General features: G+C 38.0%; 1 protein-coding gene across 1 annotated transcript in view; it reads right to left on the minus strand.

Annotated features, from left to right (window-relative positions):
- BEND2 (BEN domain containing 2) overlaps positions 1–18,837 on the minus strand; it is a 54,584-nt gene extending 35,747 nt beyond the window's left edge. The window contains exons 1-3 of the mRNA XM_029241250.1: positions 18,825–18,837; positions 10,996–11,178; positions 4,466–4,626 (exon numbers count right to left, since the gene is read on the minus strand). Of these exons, the coding sequence (XP_029097083.1) occupies positions 4,466–4,626; positions 10,996–11,178; positions 18,825–18,837 (357 nt within the window). The remainder of the gene's footprint in view (positions 1–4,465; positions 4,627–10,995; positions 11,179–18,824) is intronic.
- Between the last annotated feature and the right edge of the window lie 895 nt (positions 18,838–19,732).

The following is a 19,732-nucleotide window of genomic DNA, read 5'->3' on the forward strand; positions in this document are numbered from 1 at the left end:
CCATGGCCGCTGAGCCTGCGCGTCCGGAGCCTGTGCTCCGCAACGGGAGAGGCCAAAACAGTGAGAGGCCCGCGCACCGCAAAAAAAAAAAAAAAAAAAAAAGGAGAATATTGGAGAAATTCAATATCGAACAGTCTAGATGCAAGACACTTAACTACACGTGACCAGTTATAGGCTATATTTTTTAAGGTACAAAAGCCATATTTTTATTTCAAGTTTTTCACCTAGGGATGTTGTTCTAAGTAGATATTTTTTAAATGTATCACAATGGAGTGATAATCATAGAGAACTTGGCATAGCAAAATTTCTGTTAATAGTCCAATGACATTAAATGAGGTAAAGAAAATTTTAGCTCAATATTTTGGAAAACTACATTTAAGAGACAACTTTGATACCTCACAATAGTGCTGGAGTTCCGTAAGTTGGTTACGATGATTTTCATCATAGAAAACTACAGATGCACTGCTCTCCTATTAATATCATGAAAATAAGTGAGTCAATGCTTAATATCTCTAGGAGCCAAATAAAGCACTAGAAATATATATTTCCCTATTTTAATTGTTTTTCTTTTTTACCTACATTCCGAAAGGATTTCAGATGTCTATAATATAAAGCAGAGATAAAGTAAAAGCAAACCTCACAATCATGAGAATGAAAAAGATAAGAGCTGATTAAAAAAAGGACTAAAGGAAGGAAGTTACTATATAGGAACCTAAGTTTAAAAGAAGCTCCTGAATATCAGTATGAACACATAGTTTATAATATATATAAAAATAGATATAGAAATATAAATATATGTGTATGCCTGGATTAGTAGACATACACTTATTTCCTAGCTCTGTCCACTAAGAGGGACTAAAATCAATGACACAAGAGTAGCAATGAACACACCTAGTGTCTAGATCTTGGTTTCTAAATACCACTCTCCAATAAAAGGAACCAGAACTTGAAGAGAGGTGAATTCCAGAGCTGGAACAGGGAAAGTATAAATGAGACTACAACACCTTATGATGTCAGAAAAAAAGGAATTGCTCAAAAAAGAAGTGGGGGCATGTCAAAAGGTCACACGAGGCAACTGGAAGGAGCTCCTGATAGCCAAAGCTGGAAAATTTGATCAATAAAATAGTGATAATATTGGATTATAATTTATATAATACAATAAATGCCCATGCGTACATACTGATATAAAATATATAATTGAATGAATAAATAAATGGGGGAGACAGGACAGTTATTCGTTACAAATCAATTCCAATTAATAAATACAAAGGAATAAGGGAAATAGAAAGTCACCATTAGGCAAACACCACAGTGCTGAATGCTGCAGGTGAGATCCATGAGCTAACTCAACACAGGGCAAAAAGTTGAGGACAGGATATTAGCATAGTCTCAAAGTACACACCTACCTAAGATATTTATTAATTACAAAGGGAAAATAGTAATTTTACAGTGAAAAAAATCCAGAAGACACCAGATGATTGATGTTAACATCACCAGTAAAAAGATATATGGACACCTCATACTCCTGATACGACTCAATGAGGAGACAACATGGTTTGTGTGGCGTTCTCGCCAAAAATGCATAATCTCAATCTATTCAAGAGAAAATATCAGACATATCAAAATCGAGAGACATTTTACAAAATAACTGATCGGTACACTCATCAAAAATGTCAAGGTGGGCTTCCCTGGTGGCGCAGTGGTTGAGAGTCCGCCTGCCGATGCAGGGGACACGGGTTCGTGCCCTGGTCCGGGAAGATCCCACATGCCGCGGAACGGCTAGGCCCGTGAGCCATGGCCTCTGAGCCTGCGCGTCCGGAGCCTGCGCATCCGGAGCCTGCGCTCCGCAACGGGAGAGGCCACACAGAGAGAGGCCCATGTACCTTAAAAAAAAAAAAAAATGTCAAGGTCACAAAAGAGAAGGAAAGAATAAGGAGTTGTCACAGATCGGAAGAAACTAAAGAGACACAACTAATTTCCATCTGGGATACTGGATCGGATCCTGGAACAGAAAAAGGACATTGTGGGGGGGATAGTGAAATTCAAACAAGGATGCAGTTTAGCTTATTGTAAGGTATCAATGTTAATATCCTGGTTTTGAAAACTGTACTGTGGTTAAACAATTGCCTTAACTTTAAATTATACAGGTCAGTTAACATTAAGGGAAGGGAAGTGTATACACAAGAACTCTTTGTAGTATATTTGCAACTCTTCCATAAATCTAAAAGTATTTCAAAAATTAGGAAAGCTACTGAAACAGGGTACAAAACTGCTATGAATTTCTATCAGATAAGGAAAAGAGGAAAATAAAATGGTAAACTGCTCATGTGAGAGAAATATTTCCTTGGGCTCACAGTTCAGAGGTACTCCATAGTCAATGAAGGCTGAAAAAGAATTTTAATCATTGTCTTTATGATAGTAAATGTAAATATATTTGGCAATTATAAATTAATATTACTTAAATATTCAGTCTGATGTACATTCATTAATGACACTTCCACCTTCTTTACAATGAGGTGTTCATGTTTTTGTATAGGAAGGATTTATTAATAAACCAAAAGGAAATATAAAAGAAGGAAATGAAAGAAAAGTTTTAGGACTTGAATTTCACTTTCAAGAAGCACCAAAGGGGGACTACCCTGGTGGCGCAATGGTTAAGATTCCACCTGCCAATGCAGGGTACACGGGTTCGAACCCTGGTCCAGGAAGATCCCACATGCCGCGGAGCAACTAAGCCCGTGTGCCACAACTACTGAGCCTGCACTCTAGAACCCGTGAGCCACAACTACTGAAGCCCACGTGCCTAGAGCCTGTGCCCCGCAACAAAGAGAAGTCACCGTAATGAGAAGCCCGCACACCGCCACGAAGAGTAGCCCCCGCTCGCCGCAACTAAAGAAAGCCCATGCACAGCAATGAAGGCCCAACGCAGCCAAAAAATAAATAAATAAATTTATTATTAAAAAAGAGGAAGCACCAAAGGCCTAAAGGACCTCTGCCCGCTGCAAATACTACAACAACATGGAAAGATATTTGCAGAACTATTTTCTCATTAAGTCAACTACACTTAAGATAACATTTTCCATCAAGCTTAACCCCTTACGTACTTCAGCATGGAAAGACTAGTCTTCCAGTAATCCGGCACCAGAACTGCTTTAAAAGCAAATATTTCTAACCACGAAGAACCAAATGTTATATGGCTTTTAATTTTCAAATAATCCAACAGTGACACTCTGTGGACAAAATAGGAAGCACATAAGCACCTATGTTTCTTAATAGATTAACCTCTACGACACCTTAAATCCTTTTCTGGAATAAAATAGAGTATAAATAAATAAACAGGCAGCAAATAACCATTTGATTTAATTATAATAACTATTTTAAGGATTAATTATGGACTATAAGGATAATTTTAATAGAAATATACCAAGTAGTTATCAATGTCTTTGTTTTAAAAAATTATCTGAATTAGCCCGCATTACAAACTTATTAGGCAGTAAAAATTATATGGAATCATAATATAGATTAGTAATAATAAAAACAATATGGTCCTCTTACCCTTCTATTAATGCTTTATGCTTATCAAAGTGCTTTCACATAATTATGTCAGAAACCATGGCTCTTGGGAGGCAAATAACATTATCCCCCCAAAGATTAAAATATTGGGGCTGATAGAAGTTAAGAGAATTGCCTGTACTGATTAGGTGGTATTACTATCTTCATCCTTATGTAAGTAAATAAAGGCATTTTCTGTTAAGTTTAATTATATATAGTTTAATAATCTATTTTATTCAACTTCAAAGATTTAGAAGCATAGCAGAAAATGATGAAAATGTAAAACAACACAACCACTTCAGAAAACTGTTTGGCAGTTTCTCATAAACTTTAATCTACCCTGTGACCCAGTATTTCCGCTCCTGAGCATTTACCCAAATTAAACGTAAATATATGTTCACAAAGAGACTTCCATAATAATGTTCACAGCCACTTTACTCATAATAGCCGAAAACTGGAAACAACCCTAATGTCCATCAGAAGGAGAAGGGATAAACAAATCATGGATATTCATACAACAGAATATTACTTAGCAATAAATGGGAATGCTACAACCAGATGAATTTCCAAACATTACTCTAAGGAAAAGAGACCATGACACAAAAGAGTGCATACTATATGATTCTATTTACATAAAGTTCTAGAATAGGCAAAACTAATCTATGATGGAAAAAAACATCCAAATGGTATTTCGCCAAGGTTCAGGGGGTGGGGACTTACTGGGAATAGGCATGAGGGAAATTTCTGGGATGATGGAAATGTTCTTACCTTGATGAGGGGTGAGCATACATATTTGTCAAAACTCATTGAACTATATACACTTAAAGATTTGTGCATTTCACTGTATGAAATTAAACTCAATCTATTAAAAAGAAATAAAGCAGAATGAAAAACAGAAAGATTTTCACTTTACCATACAATCCATGTTATCCTCTCCTGGAATAGATAATCGCGCTTTTTTGCGCAACGGGATGAACTCCGTTTCCGCTGAGTAGGGGTCACGTCTTCTTAAATTTGCTAGACGGTTCATTTGTGAAACTGGTTGGTCACCTAGCTCTGCTAAACCTTCAACTCCTGAAAAGCAACGCATAAAAAAGTTACTTCACCCACTTACTGCCTGAATAAACTTAACATGGATATGTTCTCAGAATACCAACTCAAGCTGAATTGGAGTCCTGGCTGAAGTTCAGAGAGTGACAAAATGAGAATTCTTCCATTAGTGATTTAGAATAAACCTTTAAAAAGTGAAGGGTTTTATTGCCCACGCGTAGGAATAAGAATCCAGATCGAACACACTTCCAAATTGTGAAGCGGATGCTCCACAACCTAAAGGCTACAGAGTAAGTGCTGGAGACAAATGAACAACAGAGCATGAGTCCTAACTGCTTTTGTCAAGGAGCTCAGAAGCTTTTTACTCAGGGAGACTGCGGGCCTCCAAATGTGAGTCAGGAGTCTCTTGTGGCTTGGGCCGCCCACCACGGTGCGGCCTGGAAAGACCACTAAAGACATCACCTCCTCCCCTGCTCGGTGAAAACTGGGTGAGATTACGTCTAAGGTCATTTCAGTGCTACGATTATGATTGCTTCCGTAGTTAAATTTTAAATTAAACCTAAAGGACTGTATGTGAAAAATAAGCCAAAAACTCTTCTTGAATTATGTAGGCTCAGTTATGGTTCTGAGTCATTCATCTCTGCCACCAGGAAGACGTTGAGTGCAATGCTGTCATATCATATCTCGTAGTAGATTTGAACGCTGGCATCACAGTACTGGGAGGGGCGTTAATGAGAGAGCTAGGTTCCCTTTATCCATCCTGAGCCAGGGCAGGAATGAGGCGGAATGAAGGGTTTCGAGTTTTACCTCCTTTCCTGTTTCCCTTTCATTCTATAGTGGAGATACTAAGGAACAAAGGCTCAGAAGCAAGAAATCAGAGGAGTTAAAGACTCTTGGGCTTCCCTGGTGGTACAGTGGTTGAGAGTCCGCCTGCCGATGCAGGAGACATGGGTTCGTGCCCCGGTCCGGGAAGATCCCACATGCCGCGGAGCGGCTGGGCCCGTGAGCCATAGCCGCTGGGCTTGCGCGTCCAGAGCCTGTGCTCCGCAACGGGAGAGGCCACAGCAGTGAGAGGCCCGCGTACCGCAAAAAAAAAAAAAAAAAGTGTGTATATTTAGTTCTATACTGTTCCTGAGTTATGTCCTTTTATAATAAACTGTTATTCTAGTAAGTAAAATGTTTCTCTGAGTTCTGTGAGCTGCTCTAGAAAATTAATTGAACCCAAGCAGGAGGCTGTGGGAACCTCTGATTTATAGCAAGTAGGTCAGAAGCACAGGTGACAGCCTGGGCTTGTGACTGGGGTATGAGGAGGGGTGGCAGGGGGCAGTCTTGTAAGACTGAGCCCTCAACCTGTGGAATCTGACACTATCTACAATAGATAATGTCAGAATTGAGTTGAATTCTCAGACAAGCTGCTGGTGTCCAAGAATTGCTTGCTGTTGTGTGGGAAGCCCCAACACACACATTGGAATTGGGTTCAGGAACCTAAAAGAATAGTGTATAATTCAATTGAGCTAAAGCTCAATCTAAAGACAGGCAAATATAATCAATGGTGGGAGATGTCAGGATAGCGCTACCTTGCAAGAGAGTAGTGACTGAAAGGGAGGTGAGAGCTGATTCTGGGGGGCTCAGTGTTGGTTATACGTGTGTATTAATTAGAAAATTATTTAAGCTGCATATTTATGATTTGTGCATATTTTTGTATGTGATAGATTTCTATAAAAAGTCAACCTAAAATTAAGCTTTTTATAAAAAATTCAGAATCTAAATAAAGCAATCCATCACTAAGAAATATCATAACCCTTAGATATATTTCCTTCTTGTTTTCTTACTATCTATATATTTTATTTTTTAATTTTTGTTTTTTTTTTATAAATTTATTTATTTATTTGTTTTGGCTGCATTGAGTCTTTGTTGCTGCACGCGGGCTTTCTCTACTTACGGTGAGTGGGGGCTGCTCTTCGTTGCGGTGCACGGGCTTCTCATTGCGGTGGCTTCTCTTGTTGCCGAGCACGGGCTCAAGGCATGCGGGCTTCAGAAGTTGTGGCTCGCGGGCTCTAGAGCACAGGCTCGGTAGTTGTGGTGCACGGGCTTAGTTGCTCCGCAGCATGTGGGATCTTCCTGGACCAGGGCTCAAATTCGTGTCCTCTGCATTGGCAAGCGGATTCTTAATCACTGTGCCACCAGGGAAGCCCTCTATATATTTTATATAGTAGTTTGACTCATATTGTACATGTATTCTGAGCAATTTTGTATGTTATTTATAATTTTAAAAATATTTTAAATGCCTGCATAATATTCCATCATGTGTATGTCCACAGGTTATGTTATCTGTTTTCTGTCGTAGGACATTAATACGGCTTCCAATTGCTCATTATTTTGCTATAATGATGTGTACACATTCAAATGTAAATATTTATGTACATCTCTGAATAGTTCTTTATAATGTATATATAGAAGAGTCAGTAGGTCAAAGGCTATGAGCATTTCAGGGGCTCCTGATAGGTGCTGCCAAAATGTCCAAAAAGGTTGTACTAATTTACATTCATAGAAAACTGAAGTACAATGGTTTTTCTCCATTATCACTAAAATGAATCATTTAAAAATTTCTAATTTGATAGATGAAAGTTTTTCTATCCCATTTTTATATCCTATTTTAATTTGCATTTCTCTTGCTACTAATGCAGTTGAATATTTTCAGGTGTTTGCTATCTATCAAGATTTCCTGTTCTGTGACTTGTTGTTTTTCATGTCCTCTGATCATTGCCCTATTGGGGTTTCAGTGTTTCCTGTTTGATTTGTGTGAGGTCTTGCTATCTTAAGGATAATAACTCTGGAAAATGTATATTTTCGGCAAATACTTTTCCCAGGTAGTGATGTGATTTTTGAAGTCTGATGCTTTTGAGAGAGGGAGCGGTTCTTTATTTTTAATTTCATCAAATTCATTAATATTTTTGTGACTTCTCGAACTACTTCTATACACAATCTTTCACTAGGATTAGGAAAAACATTCAACTATATTTTCTTCTAGTTTTCCATACTTTCATTTACTAGATATTCAGCTGTCTAATCCAACTTGAAATTATTTGTGACGTGAGGCAAAACCCAGTGGGCTTCCCTACTCCTAATAGTTAACCATTTGTACCAGCATGATTTACTATGTAATACGTCTCTCATATTAATATACTGTAGTATATTAACTCTAAATTCTTTGTTCTGTTTATGATCTTCCTATTGCATTAAATCTGGCTCCCTGTTTCAAAACTAGTATCATAGTATTTCGGTAATTGTCCTTTTAAACGTTTTGTGCATTTGATATGGTAAATTACCACTTGTCGCTTAAACAGGTTTGCCCAAGGTTTTTTTTAAAGGTACACTAAAGTATTTTTTCTCATCCAGGAACACTTTGTGTCTCTCCACTTAAGCCTTTTTTTATGACCCTCAGTAAAGTATTTTCTTTCCTTTCATATAGGTTCTGCTATTTTTTATTTGTTTATTCCTTATAATTTTAAATATTTGTTTGTAGCCATTATCAATCGGGTTTTTTTCCTATATATTTTCTAAAATTGCTTGATGCTGGTATATGAGAAGACAATTTGTCCTTATAATTTAAAAATTTATCTAAACTGACTCAAGAAAAAATGGAAAATCTCAACAGACCTATAACAAGTGAAGAGATTGAGTCAATCATCACAAACCTCCCAGTAAAGAAAAGGTCTGGACCAGAGGGCTTCACTGCTGGATTCTACCAAACATTTAAAGAAGAATTAACACACCAATCCTTCTCAAACTCTTCCAAAAAACTGAAGAATTACCGTGATACCAAAGCCAGATAAAGACATTACAAGAAAAGAAAAAGACCAACATCCCTTATGAACATAGATGTAAAAATCCTCAAAAAAATATTAGCAAGTCTAATCCAACAGCATGTTAAAAGTATTATTCAGGGACTTCCCTGGCAGCCCAGTGGTTAAGACTCTGTGCTTCCACTGCAGGGGCTGCAGGTTCAATCCCTGCGGGGAACGAAGATCCCGCATGCCACGTGGCACAGTCAAAATGTAAAAAAAACAAAAACAAAAACAAAAAAGGATTATTCACCATGACCAAGAGGGATTTATCCCAGGAATGCAAGGGTGGTTCAACATAAGAAAACCAATCAATGTAACACATCACATTAATATAATAAAAGGGGAAAAAAACACATGATCATCTCAATTGATGCCAAAAAGGAATCTGACAAAATCCAACATCATTTCATTATAAAAATTCTCAGAGGGCTTCCCTGGTGGCGCAGTGGTTGGGAGTCTGCCTGCCAATGCACGGGACACAGGTTCGTGCCCCGGTCCGGGAAGATCCCACATGCCGCGGAGTGGCTGGGCCCATGAGCCATGGCCGCTGAGCCTGTGCGTCCGAAGCCTGTGCTCCGCAACGGGAGAGGCCACAACAGTGAGAGGCCCACGTACCGAAAAAAAAAAATTCTCAGAAAACTAGGAACAAAGGGAAAATTCCACAACTAGATAAAGGGTATTTATGAAAACCCACAGCTAACGTCACATTCAATGGTGAATGACCTGAAAGCTTTTCCCCTGAGATTAGGAGCAAGACAAGGATGCCTGTTTTCACCACTGCTATCAATATTGTACTGAAAATTTTAGCCAGAGCTATTAGGCTGTCAAATGCTACTTTGAACACTTACAAATGATTAAAATGATAAATATAATGTTATATATATTTTACCACAATAAAAAAATTACCTAGCCGCCTTTTCTGAAATCTCCTATTCTGAATTTTTATGTCAGTTAGATAGATAAAAAGGATCCGACTATAAGTACTGCTCTGCAACCTCCTTTTTCCGCTAAACATGTATTAGTCTTTCCAAACTAATACCTTTAGGTATACTGCAATCAGTTTTAACAGCTTCTCAGTTTCCTATCATGCAGATAGGCCATGCATGATTTATTTAACCAGTCCCCAATTCATGGATATTTAAGTTACTTCTAAAGTTTCCCTCTTGCAAAGAACGCTGCTGAACAGTCGTGCACTTCTGCAAGTAGTTGTATGGGATAAATTCCTAGAAGTAGAAATGAGATGTCAAAGGGCATCCACAATTGAAAATTCTCCTCTAGTTCTTTCCCTACTATCAAGGAGTCAGTCAGATGTTTTGTAATACACTAAGAAAGCATCCTGTTGGTCTGGAATACAGTTTTAAAACCAGAACTGATAACAAGTGGTATCAAATGACTTTTGGCATCATTTAGACCAGGGGTTGGCAAACTACAGCCTGTAGACCAAACCCACCCTGCTGCCTGTTTTTGTATAGCCCAGGAGCCAAGAATGGTTTTATTTTTTGGTGGGTTTTTTTTTCACATTTTTAAGTTTTAAATTTTAAAAAACACAAAAGAATATTTCATGAAATGGAAAAATTATAGGAAATTCAAATTTCAGTGTCCATAAAGTTTTACTGGAACACAGCCATACTTGTCTGCTAATATAATGTTGTTTTCACATTTCAACAGCAGAGCTGAGTAGTTGCAACAGACCCCTTACAACTGCAAATCCTAAAATATTTACTATCCGGTCCTTTACAGAAAAAGTTTGCTGACCTCTAATCTAAGCAACAATACTTCAATGTTTTAAAGAGTAGGAAACTCAAGTCTCTAAGCAAATGGCAAAGAGCATACTGTCATATAGTTACTGAAGGAATGTTCCCAAGGGGTTAACGTCTCTTGGCTCTGTGTATAAGTGAGGAGGTGAATGGCCTCCCATTTCCTTCTTATTGTGGTTGAGAAGCAACCACTGAAAGGACAAGTAGCTAGAGTTCTGGTTGCAGGATTCTACTTTCCAGGGACTCTTTTTTGGGTGCTAATGTAAATGATGCTGTGTTTTTAATTTCAAGTCTCATTTGTTTACTGCTTGTATATAGGAAAGGGATTGACTTTTGCATATTAACCTTGTATCCTGAGAATCTTGCTATAATTGCTTGGGAGTTTTTTGTTGATTCTTTGAGATCTTCAACAAAGACAATCATCTCGTCTGTTCCACGGACTCTTGGCCCAAGATGTTTCTCCCATAAGTTCAGTTTTTGCTTTGCCCCCAAATAGTTATAATTTTAGTTGCCAGGTATAAATAATTTTTCAGAAACAAAATATATTCTCCCCAACACTTTCCAAGGCTACCTCCCCACTCCCCGTAGAACAAAAATAGAAAAGGAGACATGACAAAGCTTAAATGAAGGGAAAATGAAAGCACAAGTAAACACTGTGCTATTAACACAAAGCTTCGCCCTCTGATAATAACTAATTAATGTAAAAATTAGAGGAATATTTAAGCAATTTACTGGAAATGAGGACCAGGGAGCAAAATTTCACACAGGAGGAAATTTAACAAAATTACCATATGACAATTGGGATGGTTCCTCAGAGGTATCATTGTCGCCTTCAAAATCTGGTTGTATAGTCAACACTTCATCACTGGAAACTATGTTCTCAGTAACCTCTGTATCAGAATCTTCTACCATCACAAGATCAGCATCATCACTGGCATCACTGTCCTCTTCAAGAGCTATAGTAATATAAGCTAAGAAGAAGCAAAGAGAAAGGGTAGATTAGATACCACATTAAATTAAAAGTTTCTAGAGGAAGCTACCTTATAAAGTTACAGAGTGTTTAAAAAACATTTTAGCTGAAAAAAATTACATGAAGTATTTTCATATCTCTAATTTCAAGTTAGCTAAGAAATCAACTGCTTAGTATGAAGCTTTGAGATATATGTGTATGTACACACACACAAATAGTATTATTTCTAGGACTTCCAATTCTATAGAGCAATAAATTTCTTCTCCTTTAAGGAACTGGACCACAGAAAGATGAAAAGGCAGGGGGCTATGTACCAGATGAAGGAACAAGACAAAACCCCAGAAAAACAACTAAATGAAGTGGAGAGAGGCAACCTTCCAGAAAAAGAATTCAGAATAATGATAGTGAAGATGATCCAGGACCGCAGAAAACGAATGCAGGCAAAGATCGAGAAGATGTAAGAAATGTTTAACAAAGACCTAGAAGAATTAAAGAACAAACAAACAGAGATGAACAGTACAATAAATGAATGAAAAAAAACACTACAAGGAATCAATAGCAGAATAACTGAGGCAGAAGAATGGATAACTGACCCGGAAGACAGAATGGTGGAATTTACTGCTGTGGAACAGAATAAAGAAAAAAGAATGAAAAGAAATGAAGACAGCCTAAGAGTCCTCTGGGACAACATTAAACGCAACAACATTCGCATGAGAGGGGTCCCAGAAGGAGAAGAGAGAGAGAAAGAACCCGAGAAAATATTTGAAGAGATTATAGTCGAAGACTTCCCTAACATGGGAAAGGAAATAGCCACCCAAGTCCAGGAAGTGCAGAGAGTCCCATACAGGATAAACCCAAGGAGAAACACACCGAGACACATAGTAATCAAATTGGCAAAAATTAAAGACAAAGAAAAATTATTGAAAGTAGCAAGGGAAAAATGACAAATAACGTACAAGGGAACTCCCATAAGGTTAACAGCTGATTTCTCAGCAGTAGCTCTACAAGCCAGAAGGGAGTGGCATGACGTATTTAAAGTGATGAAAGGGAAGAACCTACAACCCAGATTACTCTACCCAGCAAGGATCTCATTCAGATTCGATGGAGAAATCAAAAGCTTTACAGACAAGCAAAAGCTAAGAGAATTCAGTACCACCAAAACAGCTCTACAACAAATGCTAAAGGAACTTCTCTAAGTGGGAAACACAACAGAAGAAAAGGACCTACAAAAACAAACCCAAAACCTTAAGAAAATGGTAATAGGAACATACATATCGACAATTACCTTAAACGTGAATGGATTCAATGCTCCAGCCAAAAGACACAGGCTTGCTGAATGGATACAAAAACAAGACCCATATATATGCTGTCTACAAGAGACCCACTTCAGACCTAGGGACACATACAGACTGAAAATGAAGGGGATGGAAAAAGATGTTCCATGCAAATGGAAATCAAAAGAAAGCTGGAGTAGCAATACTCATATCAGATAAAACTGACTTTAAAATAAAGAATGTTACAAGAGACAAGGAAGGACACTACATCATGACCAAGGGATCAATCCAAGAAGAAGATATAACAATTAAAACTATATATGCACCCAACATAGGAGCACCTCAATACATAAGGTAACTGCTAACAGCTGTAAAAGAGGAAATCAACAGTAACACAATAATAATGGGGGACTTTAACACCTCACTGACATCAATGGACAGATCATCCAAAGAGAAAATTAATAAGGAAACAGAAGCTTTAAGTGACACAATACCAGATAGATTTAATTGATATTTATAGGCCATTCCATCCAAAAACAGCAGATTACAATTTCTTCACAAGTGCACAAGGAACATTCTCTAGGATAGATCATATTGTGGGTCACAAATCAAGCCTCAGTAAATTTAAGAAAATTGAAATCATATCAAGCATCTTTTCTGACCACAACGCTATGAGATTAGAAATCAATTACAGGGAAAAAAATCTCAAAAAACACAAACACATGGAGGTTAAACAATATGTTACTAAATAACGAAGAGATCACTGAAGAAATCAAAGAGGAAATCAAAAACCACCTAGAGACAAATGACAATGAAAACACGACAGTCCAAAACCTATGGGATGCAGCAAAAGCAGTTCTAAGAGGGAAGTTTATAGCAATACAATCCTACCTCAAGAAACAACAAACATCTCAAATAAACAATCGAACCTTACATCTAAAGGAACTAGAGAAAGAAGAACAAACAAAACCCAAAGTTAGTAGAAGGAAAGAAAGCAAAAAAATCAGAGCAGAAATAAATGAAATAGAAACAAAGAAGACAATAGCAAAAATCAATAATACTAAAAGCTGGTTCTTTGAGAAGATAAACAAAATTGATAAACCATTAGCCAGACTCATCAAGAAAAAAAGAGGGAGAGGGGGCTTCCCTGGTGGCGCAGTGGTTGAGAGTCTGCCTGCCAATGCAGGGGACACGGGTTCGTGCCCCAGTCCAGGAAGATCCCATATGCCACGGAGTGGCTAGGCCCACGAGCCATGGCCGCTAAGCCTGCGCGTCCGGAGGCTGTGCTCTGCAACGGGAGAGGCCACAACAGTGAGAGGCCCGCGTAGCGCAAGAAAAAAAAAAAGAGAAACAGGACTCAGATCAATAAAATTAAAAATGAAAAAGGAGAAGTTACAACAGACACCGCAGAAATACAAAGCATCCTAAGAGACTACTACAAGCAACTCTATGCCAATAAAATGGACAACCTGGAAGACATGGAGAAATTCTTAGAAAGGTATAACCTTCCAAGACTGAACCAGGAAGAAATAGAAAATATGAACAGACCAATCACAAGTAATGAAATTGAAACTGTGATTAAAAATCTTCCAACAAACAAAAGTCCAGGACCAGAGGCCTTCACAGGTGAATTCTATCAAACATTTAGAGAAGAGCTAGCACCCATCCTTCTCAAAACTCTTCCAAAAAATTGCAGAGGAAGGAACACTCCCAAACTCATTCTATGAGGCCATGATCACCCTGACACCACAACCAGACAAAGATACTACAAAAAAAGAAAATTACAGACCAATATCACTGATGAATATAGATGCAAAAATCCTCAACAAAATACTAGCAAACAGAATCCAACAACACATTAAAAGGATCATACACCATGATCAAGTGGGATTTACATGGATGCAAGGATTCTTCAATATGTGCAAATCAATCAATGTGATACACCATTTTAACAAATTGAAAGAGGAAAACCATATGATCATCTCAATAGATGCAGAAAAAGCTTTTGACAAAATTCAACACGCATTTATGATAAAAGCCCTCCAGAAAGTGAGCATAGAGGGAACCTACCTCAACATAATAAAGGTCATATGTGACAAACCCACAGCAAACATCATTCTCAATGGTGAAAAACTGAAAGCACTTCCTCTAAGACCAGGAACAAGACAAGGATGTCCACTCACACAACTATTATTCAACATAGTTCTGGAAGTCCTAGCCATGGCAATCAGAGAAGAAAAATAAATAAAAGGAATACAAATTGGAAAAGAAGTAAAATTGTCACTGTTTGCAGATGACATGATACTATACATAGAGAATCCTAAAGATGCCACCGGAAAACTACTAGAGCTAATCAATGAATTTGGTAAAGCTGCAGGATACAAAATTAATGCACAGAAATCTCTTGCATTCCTATATGCTAATGATGAAAAATCTGAAAGAGAAATTAAGGAAACACTCCCATTTACCACTGCAACAAGAAGAATAAAATACCAAGGAATAAACCTACCTAGGGAGACAAAAGACCTGTATGCAGAAAACTATAACACACTGCTGAAAGAAATTAAAGATGATACCAACAGATGGAGAGATATACCATGTTCTTGGATTGGAAGAATCAATATTGTGAAAATGACTATAGTACCCAAAGCTACCTACAGATTCAATGCAATACCTATCAAATTACCAATGGCATTTTTTACAGAACTAGAACAAAAAATCTTAAAATTTGTATGGAGACACAAAAGACCCCGAATAGCCAAAGCGGTCTTGAAGGAAAAAAAAACAGAGCTGCAGGAATCAGACTGCCTGACTTCAGACTATACTACAAAGGTACAGTAGTCAAGACAACATGGTACTGGCACAAAATCAGAAATATAGATCAATGGAACAGGATAGAAAGCCCAGAGATAAACCCACGCACCTATAGTCAACTAATCTATGACAAAGGAGGCAAGGATATACAATGGAGAAAAGACAGTCTCTTCAATAAGTGGTGCTGGGAAAACTGGAGAGCTACATGTAAAGGAATGAAATTAGAACACTCCCTAACACCATATACAAAAATAAACTTAAAATGGATTCGAGACCTAAATGTACGACCAGACACTATAAAACTCTTAGAGGAAAACATAGGAAGAACACTCTTTGACATAAATCACAGCAAGATCTTTTTTGATCCACCTCCTAGAGTAATGGAAATAAAAACAAAAATTAACAAATGGGACCTAATGAACCTTCAAAGCTTTTGCAAAGCAAAGGAAACTACGAACAAGATGAAAAGATAACCCTCAGAATGGGAGAAAATATTTGCAAATGAATCAACGGACAAAGGATTAATCTCCAAAATATATAAACAGCTCATGCAGCTCAATATTAAAATAACAATCCAATCCAAAAATGGGCAGAAGACCTAAATAGACATTTCTCCAAAGAAGACATACAGATGGCCAAGAAGCACATGAAAAGCTGCTCAACATCACTAATTATTAGAGAAATGCAAATCAAAACTACAATGAGGTATCACATCACACCAGTTAGAATGGGCAGCATCAGAAAATCTACAAACAACAAATGCTGGAGAGGGTGTGGAGAAAAGGGAACCCTCTTGCACTGTTGGTGAGAGTGTAAATTGATACAGCCACTATGGAGAACAGTATGGAGGTTCTTTAAAAAACTAAAACTAGAACTACCATATGACCCAGCAATCCCACTACTGGGCATATACCCAGAGAAAACCATAATTCAAAAAGCCACATGCACCGCAAAGTTCACTGCAGCACTATTTACAATAGCCAGGACATAGAAGCAACCTAAATGCCCATCGACAGATGAATGGATAAAGAAATTGTGGTACATATATACAATGGAATATTACTCAGCCTTAAAAAGGAACAAAATTGGGTCATTTGTAGAGGCGTGGATGGATCTAGAGACTGTCATACAGAGTGAAGTAAGTCAGAAAGAGAAAAACAAATAACGTATATTAATGCATATATGTGGAACCTACAGATGAACCGGTTTGCAGGGCAGAAATTGGGACACAGATGTACAGAACAAACATATGGACACCAAGGGGGGAAAGTGGCCAGGGACGGGGGGGTGGTGGTGTGATGAATTGGGAGATTGGGATTGTCATATATATCCACTAATATGTATCAAATGGATAACTAATAAGAACCTGCTGTTTAAAAAAATAAATAAAATAAAATTCAAAAGAAGAAAAGAAACTGGACCACCTGGCCCATGTACTATGTGTTCAATGATACGCTTTTAACTTTTAAAGGATACAACTAGTATTACACTTTGTGGTGACCATGAATTCCAAAACTTGTTCTTTAAAAATCAATATCGTGCTTCCCTGGTGGTGTAGTGGTTAAGAATCCGCCTGCCAATGAAGGGGACACGGGTTCGAGCCCTGGTCCGGGAATATCCCACATGCCGCGGAGCAACTAAGCCCGTGTGCCACAACTACTGAGCCTGCACTCTAGAGCCCAAGAGCCACAACTGCTAAGCCCGCGTGCTACAACTACTGGAGCCCACACACCTAGAATCCATGCTCCACAACAAGAGAAGCCACCGCAATGAGAAGACTGCACACCACAAGGAAGAGTAGCCCCCGCTCGCTGCAACTAGAGAAAGCCCTCGCGCAGCAACGAAGACCCAATGTAGCCAAAAATAAATAAATAAATAAATTTTTTAAAGGTGACATTTAAAAATAAAAAAATAAAAATCAATTATCAATCCTTATGATAATAAATAATGCAGAAATAATGTACAAAAGTAAATGTTGTTATCAAACAAATTAAATTCAAATTGAATCTCACAAAATGTGAAATAGATGACTACAGGTAAACTAGATGTGAAATATCAACTTGGTAAACCATTTTAATGAATATGAAAAATAGCACAATATGCCAAATGTATGGTCTCTAAATGGGTTTTTTTATTTCTTAAAGTTGATCTGAAAAAGAACATGTTTAAGCTTGAAGTATTAACTTGTAGATCACATTTACATTGCATATCTTGGATTCAGTACATTTATTTGCAATAGACCAAAGTATCAGAATAAAGTAACTAGCTAGTATAAGGTGGTGTGAAAATGGTACTAAATTAGGAATCACATGGTGTAGGCTCCAATTCAGGCTCTCTAGCTATCCAGGGGTATTAACTTTGGGCCAGATACATCTACTCTTTTGCCTCTGTTTTCTCATCCATAAAACTTTGGGGTTGAGTTTGGAGAGTCCCAACTATTAAGTACCAAGACTTAATAGTCTTCATGGGAAAAAAATAGAACATTAGAAACTACCTAGTTATCCAAACAAAAGGAAACTGGTTAAATAAATTATGGTATTTTCATATGATGGAATGGTATATTGCCAATGAGAAGCACATTCCCAAAGAACATTTATTAATATTAGAAATGCTTGTGAAATGCTTGCTTCTTAAACGGGGGTAAGATTCAAAGCAGAAAAATACAGCATAATCTTAACTTTGAGAGCAGAAGGAAACATACCAATGGTTATCTCTGTGTCACTATCTCTGGGTGGCAAAATTATCTTCATTAGACTTCCCTGTATTTGTTAAGATTCTCTACAATAAAGCTTAGACTTTATAATCAAAAGAAAATAACAAAGGCAACTGAAATTTTATTTTTAAGACAAGTTTTTGTATATCAACTGATCTTTCAAACTAGTATGAGTAAAGCTACTGACAACTGCACTAAGATTTCTCAGTTAATTGGCAAAATTCTAATTAATTCCTTTAGGTATATGCATAGCCTTCAGAGGCAGTTTTTAAGACATTATAATATTTAGAAGTTTTTTGAAGATTATGGTCCCAAGGTGCAAGGAACTAAGTTGCCATGAACTTCCCAGATAAGGCATTAGTTCACAATGGTGAGGGCTGAAACCTGCGTTTCACATGACAACTAGTGCAAAGAATATACACAGCAAAACAGGGCAGATTACAATGGCCAGATCATTCCGATGTTTTTAGCAAAACTGTGCGTCAGTACACTGAACAATCACTTTCTAAATCTTCTGCCCAGGACTCTAAAAACCAGCCCTTCTACTCTCCTAGTCAAACTTTAGAGACTACAAAGTCGGCCCGTTGGGGGATAATACCACCAAAATGTGTCCCATTGCCCAGCACTTGCTGCAGGCAGGCTTGAAACTGAATCGAGCCCATGCCCTGCTTTATAAAAACAGTGCGTAGAAAAGTTGCTTGTAAAATCTCTACTTGTAAACATTGAACCAGTTGACCACTTCGTGTCATAAAACCCCAGAGCAGTCCTAATTCGGGGAGAACCGGGTAGAAGAGGGAGGGAAGCTTTCCCCAGCAGACTAAATTAGGATCTTTTCTACCGAACTACCATGCTCAACCATACTGCCGGCGGGATGGGTCCTGGAGCTTGCACCGAAGCACTCCCCTGCTTTACAGCGGTCCTCACATTTTGCAGTGTTCTGACTCCCGCATCTGCCCTCTTGAAGCAAACAGGCTCTATGCGCGGGAAGTTCTCCACACACACATCTTTATTTTCTTTCTCCTCATTTGCATATTTACTATAAAACAACGAGGCTGCCCAATCTGTCTTTGGTCAAACGCAGTTACGATCTAAGCCTCAAAATCAACGTCTCAATCTCAAAAGATGTTATATATAATGAATCAACTCGCTAGTTTATCAATTCTTTAAACTCAAAATTCTATATAAAATTTTAGTGGTGAGCATGCTGTAGGGTACACAGAAGTAGAAATATAATGTTGTACACATGAAACGTATAATCTTATAAACCAATGTTATCTCAATGAAAAGCAAACCCAAAAAGAAATAAAAATAAAGTTGTTAACATTTAAAAAAAAATTCTATATAACGTCGGAGAGTCTTGGTCCTTCCTGGACCCCTACCTCCTCCGACAGGGAAAGAGAAAGGATAATGGATCAACTTGTCCCAGAAAGTCAGCACCAAGTACTTAAAAAATAAGTAGCCAAATCTCAAAAGCTCACACGTTCTGGCATCCTGGGAGAGACGGTGGGAAACACACCCCACCCCCCGCAGCGCTGCTGCAATTTGAGGTTGCCAAAGGCAGACTCACTCTTTCAGCAAAGCAAATCCTCTCCTCCAAAGAGTGTCCCAGCCGCTAAGCCAAATCGCTTTCCTGGAGCAACAAGCAGTGCTCAGCAGCTGCTTGCGGTGCATGCGCATGAGGCCTTGAAAAAAAGTTCAAAGGAAAAACCGCTGCTGCGCAGAACTGCTCTGCAGCTAAAGCGTGGCACGCCGCC

This window comes from Monodon monoceros, unplaced genomic scaffold, assembly GCF_005190385.1.
Source record: "Monodon monoceros isolate NGI ecotype Baffin Bay Population unplaced genomic scaffold, NGI_Narwhal_1 Super_Scaffold_22, whole genome shotgun sequence".
In the NCBI taxonomy this organism is placed as follows: Eukaryota; Metazoa; Chordata; class Mammalia; order Artiodactyla; family Monodontidae; genus Monodon; species Monodon monoceros.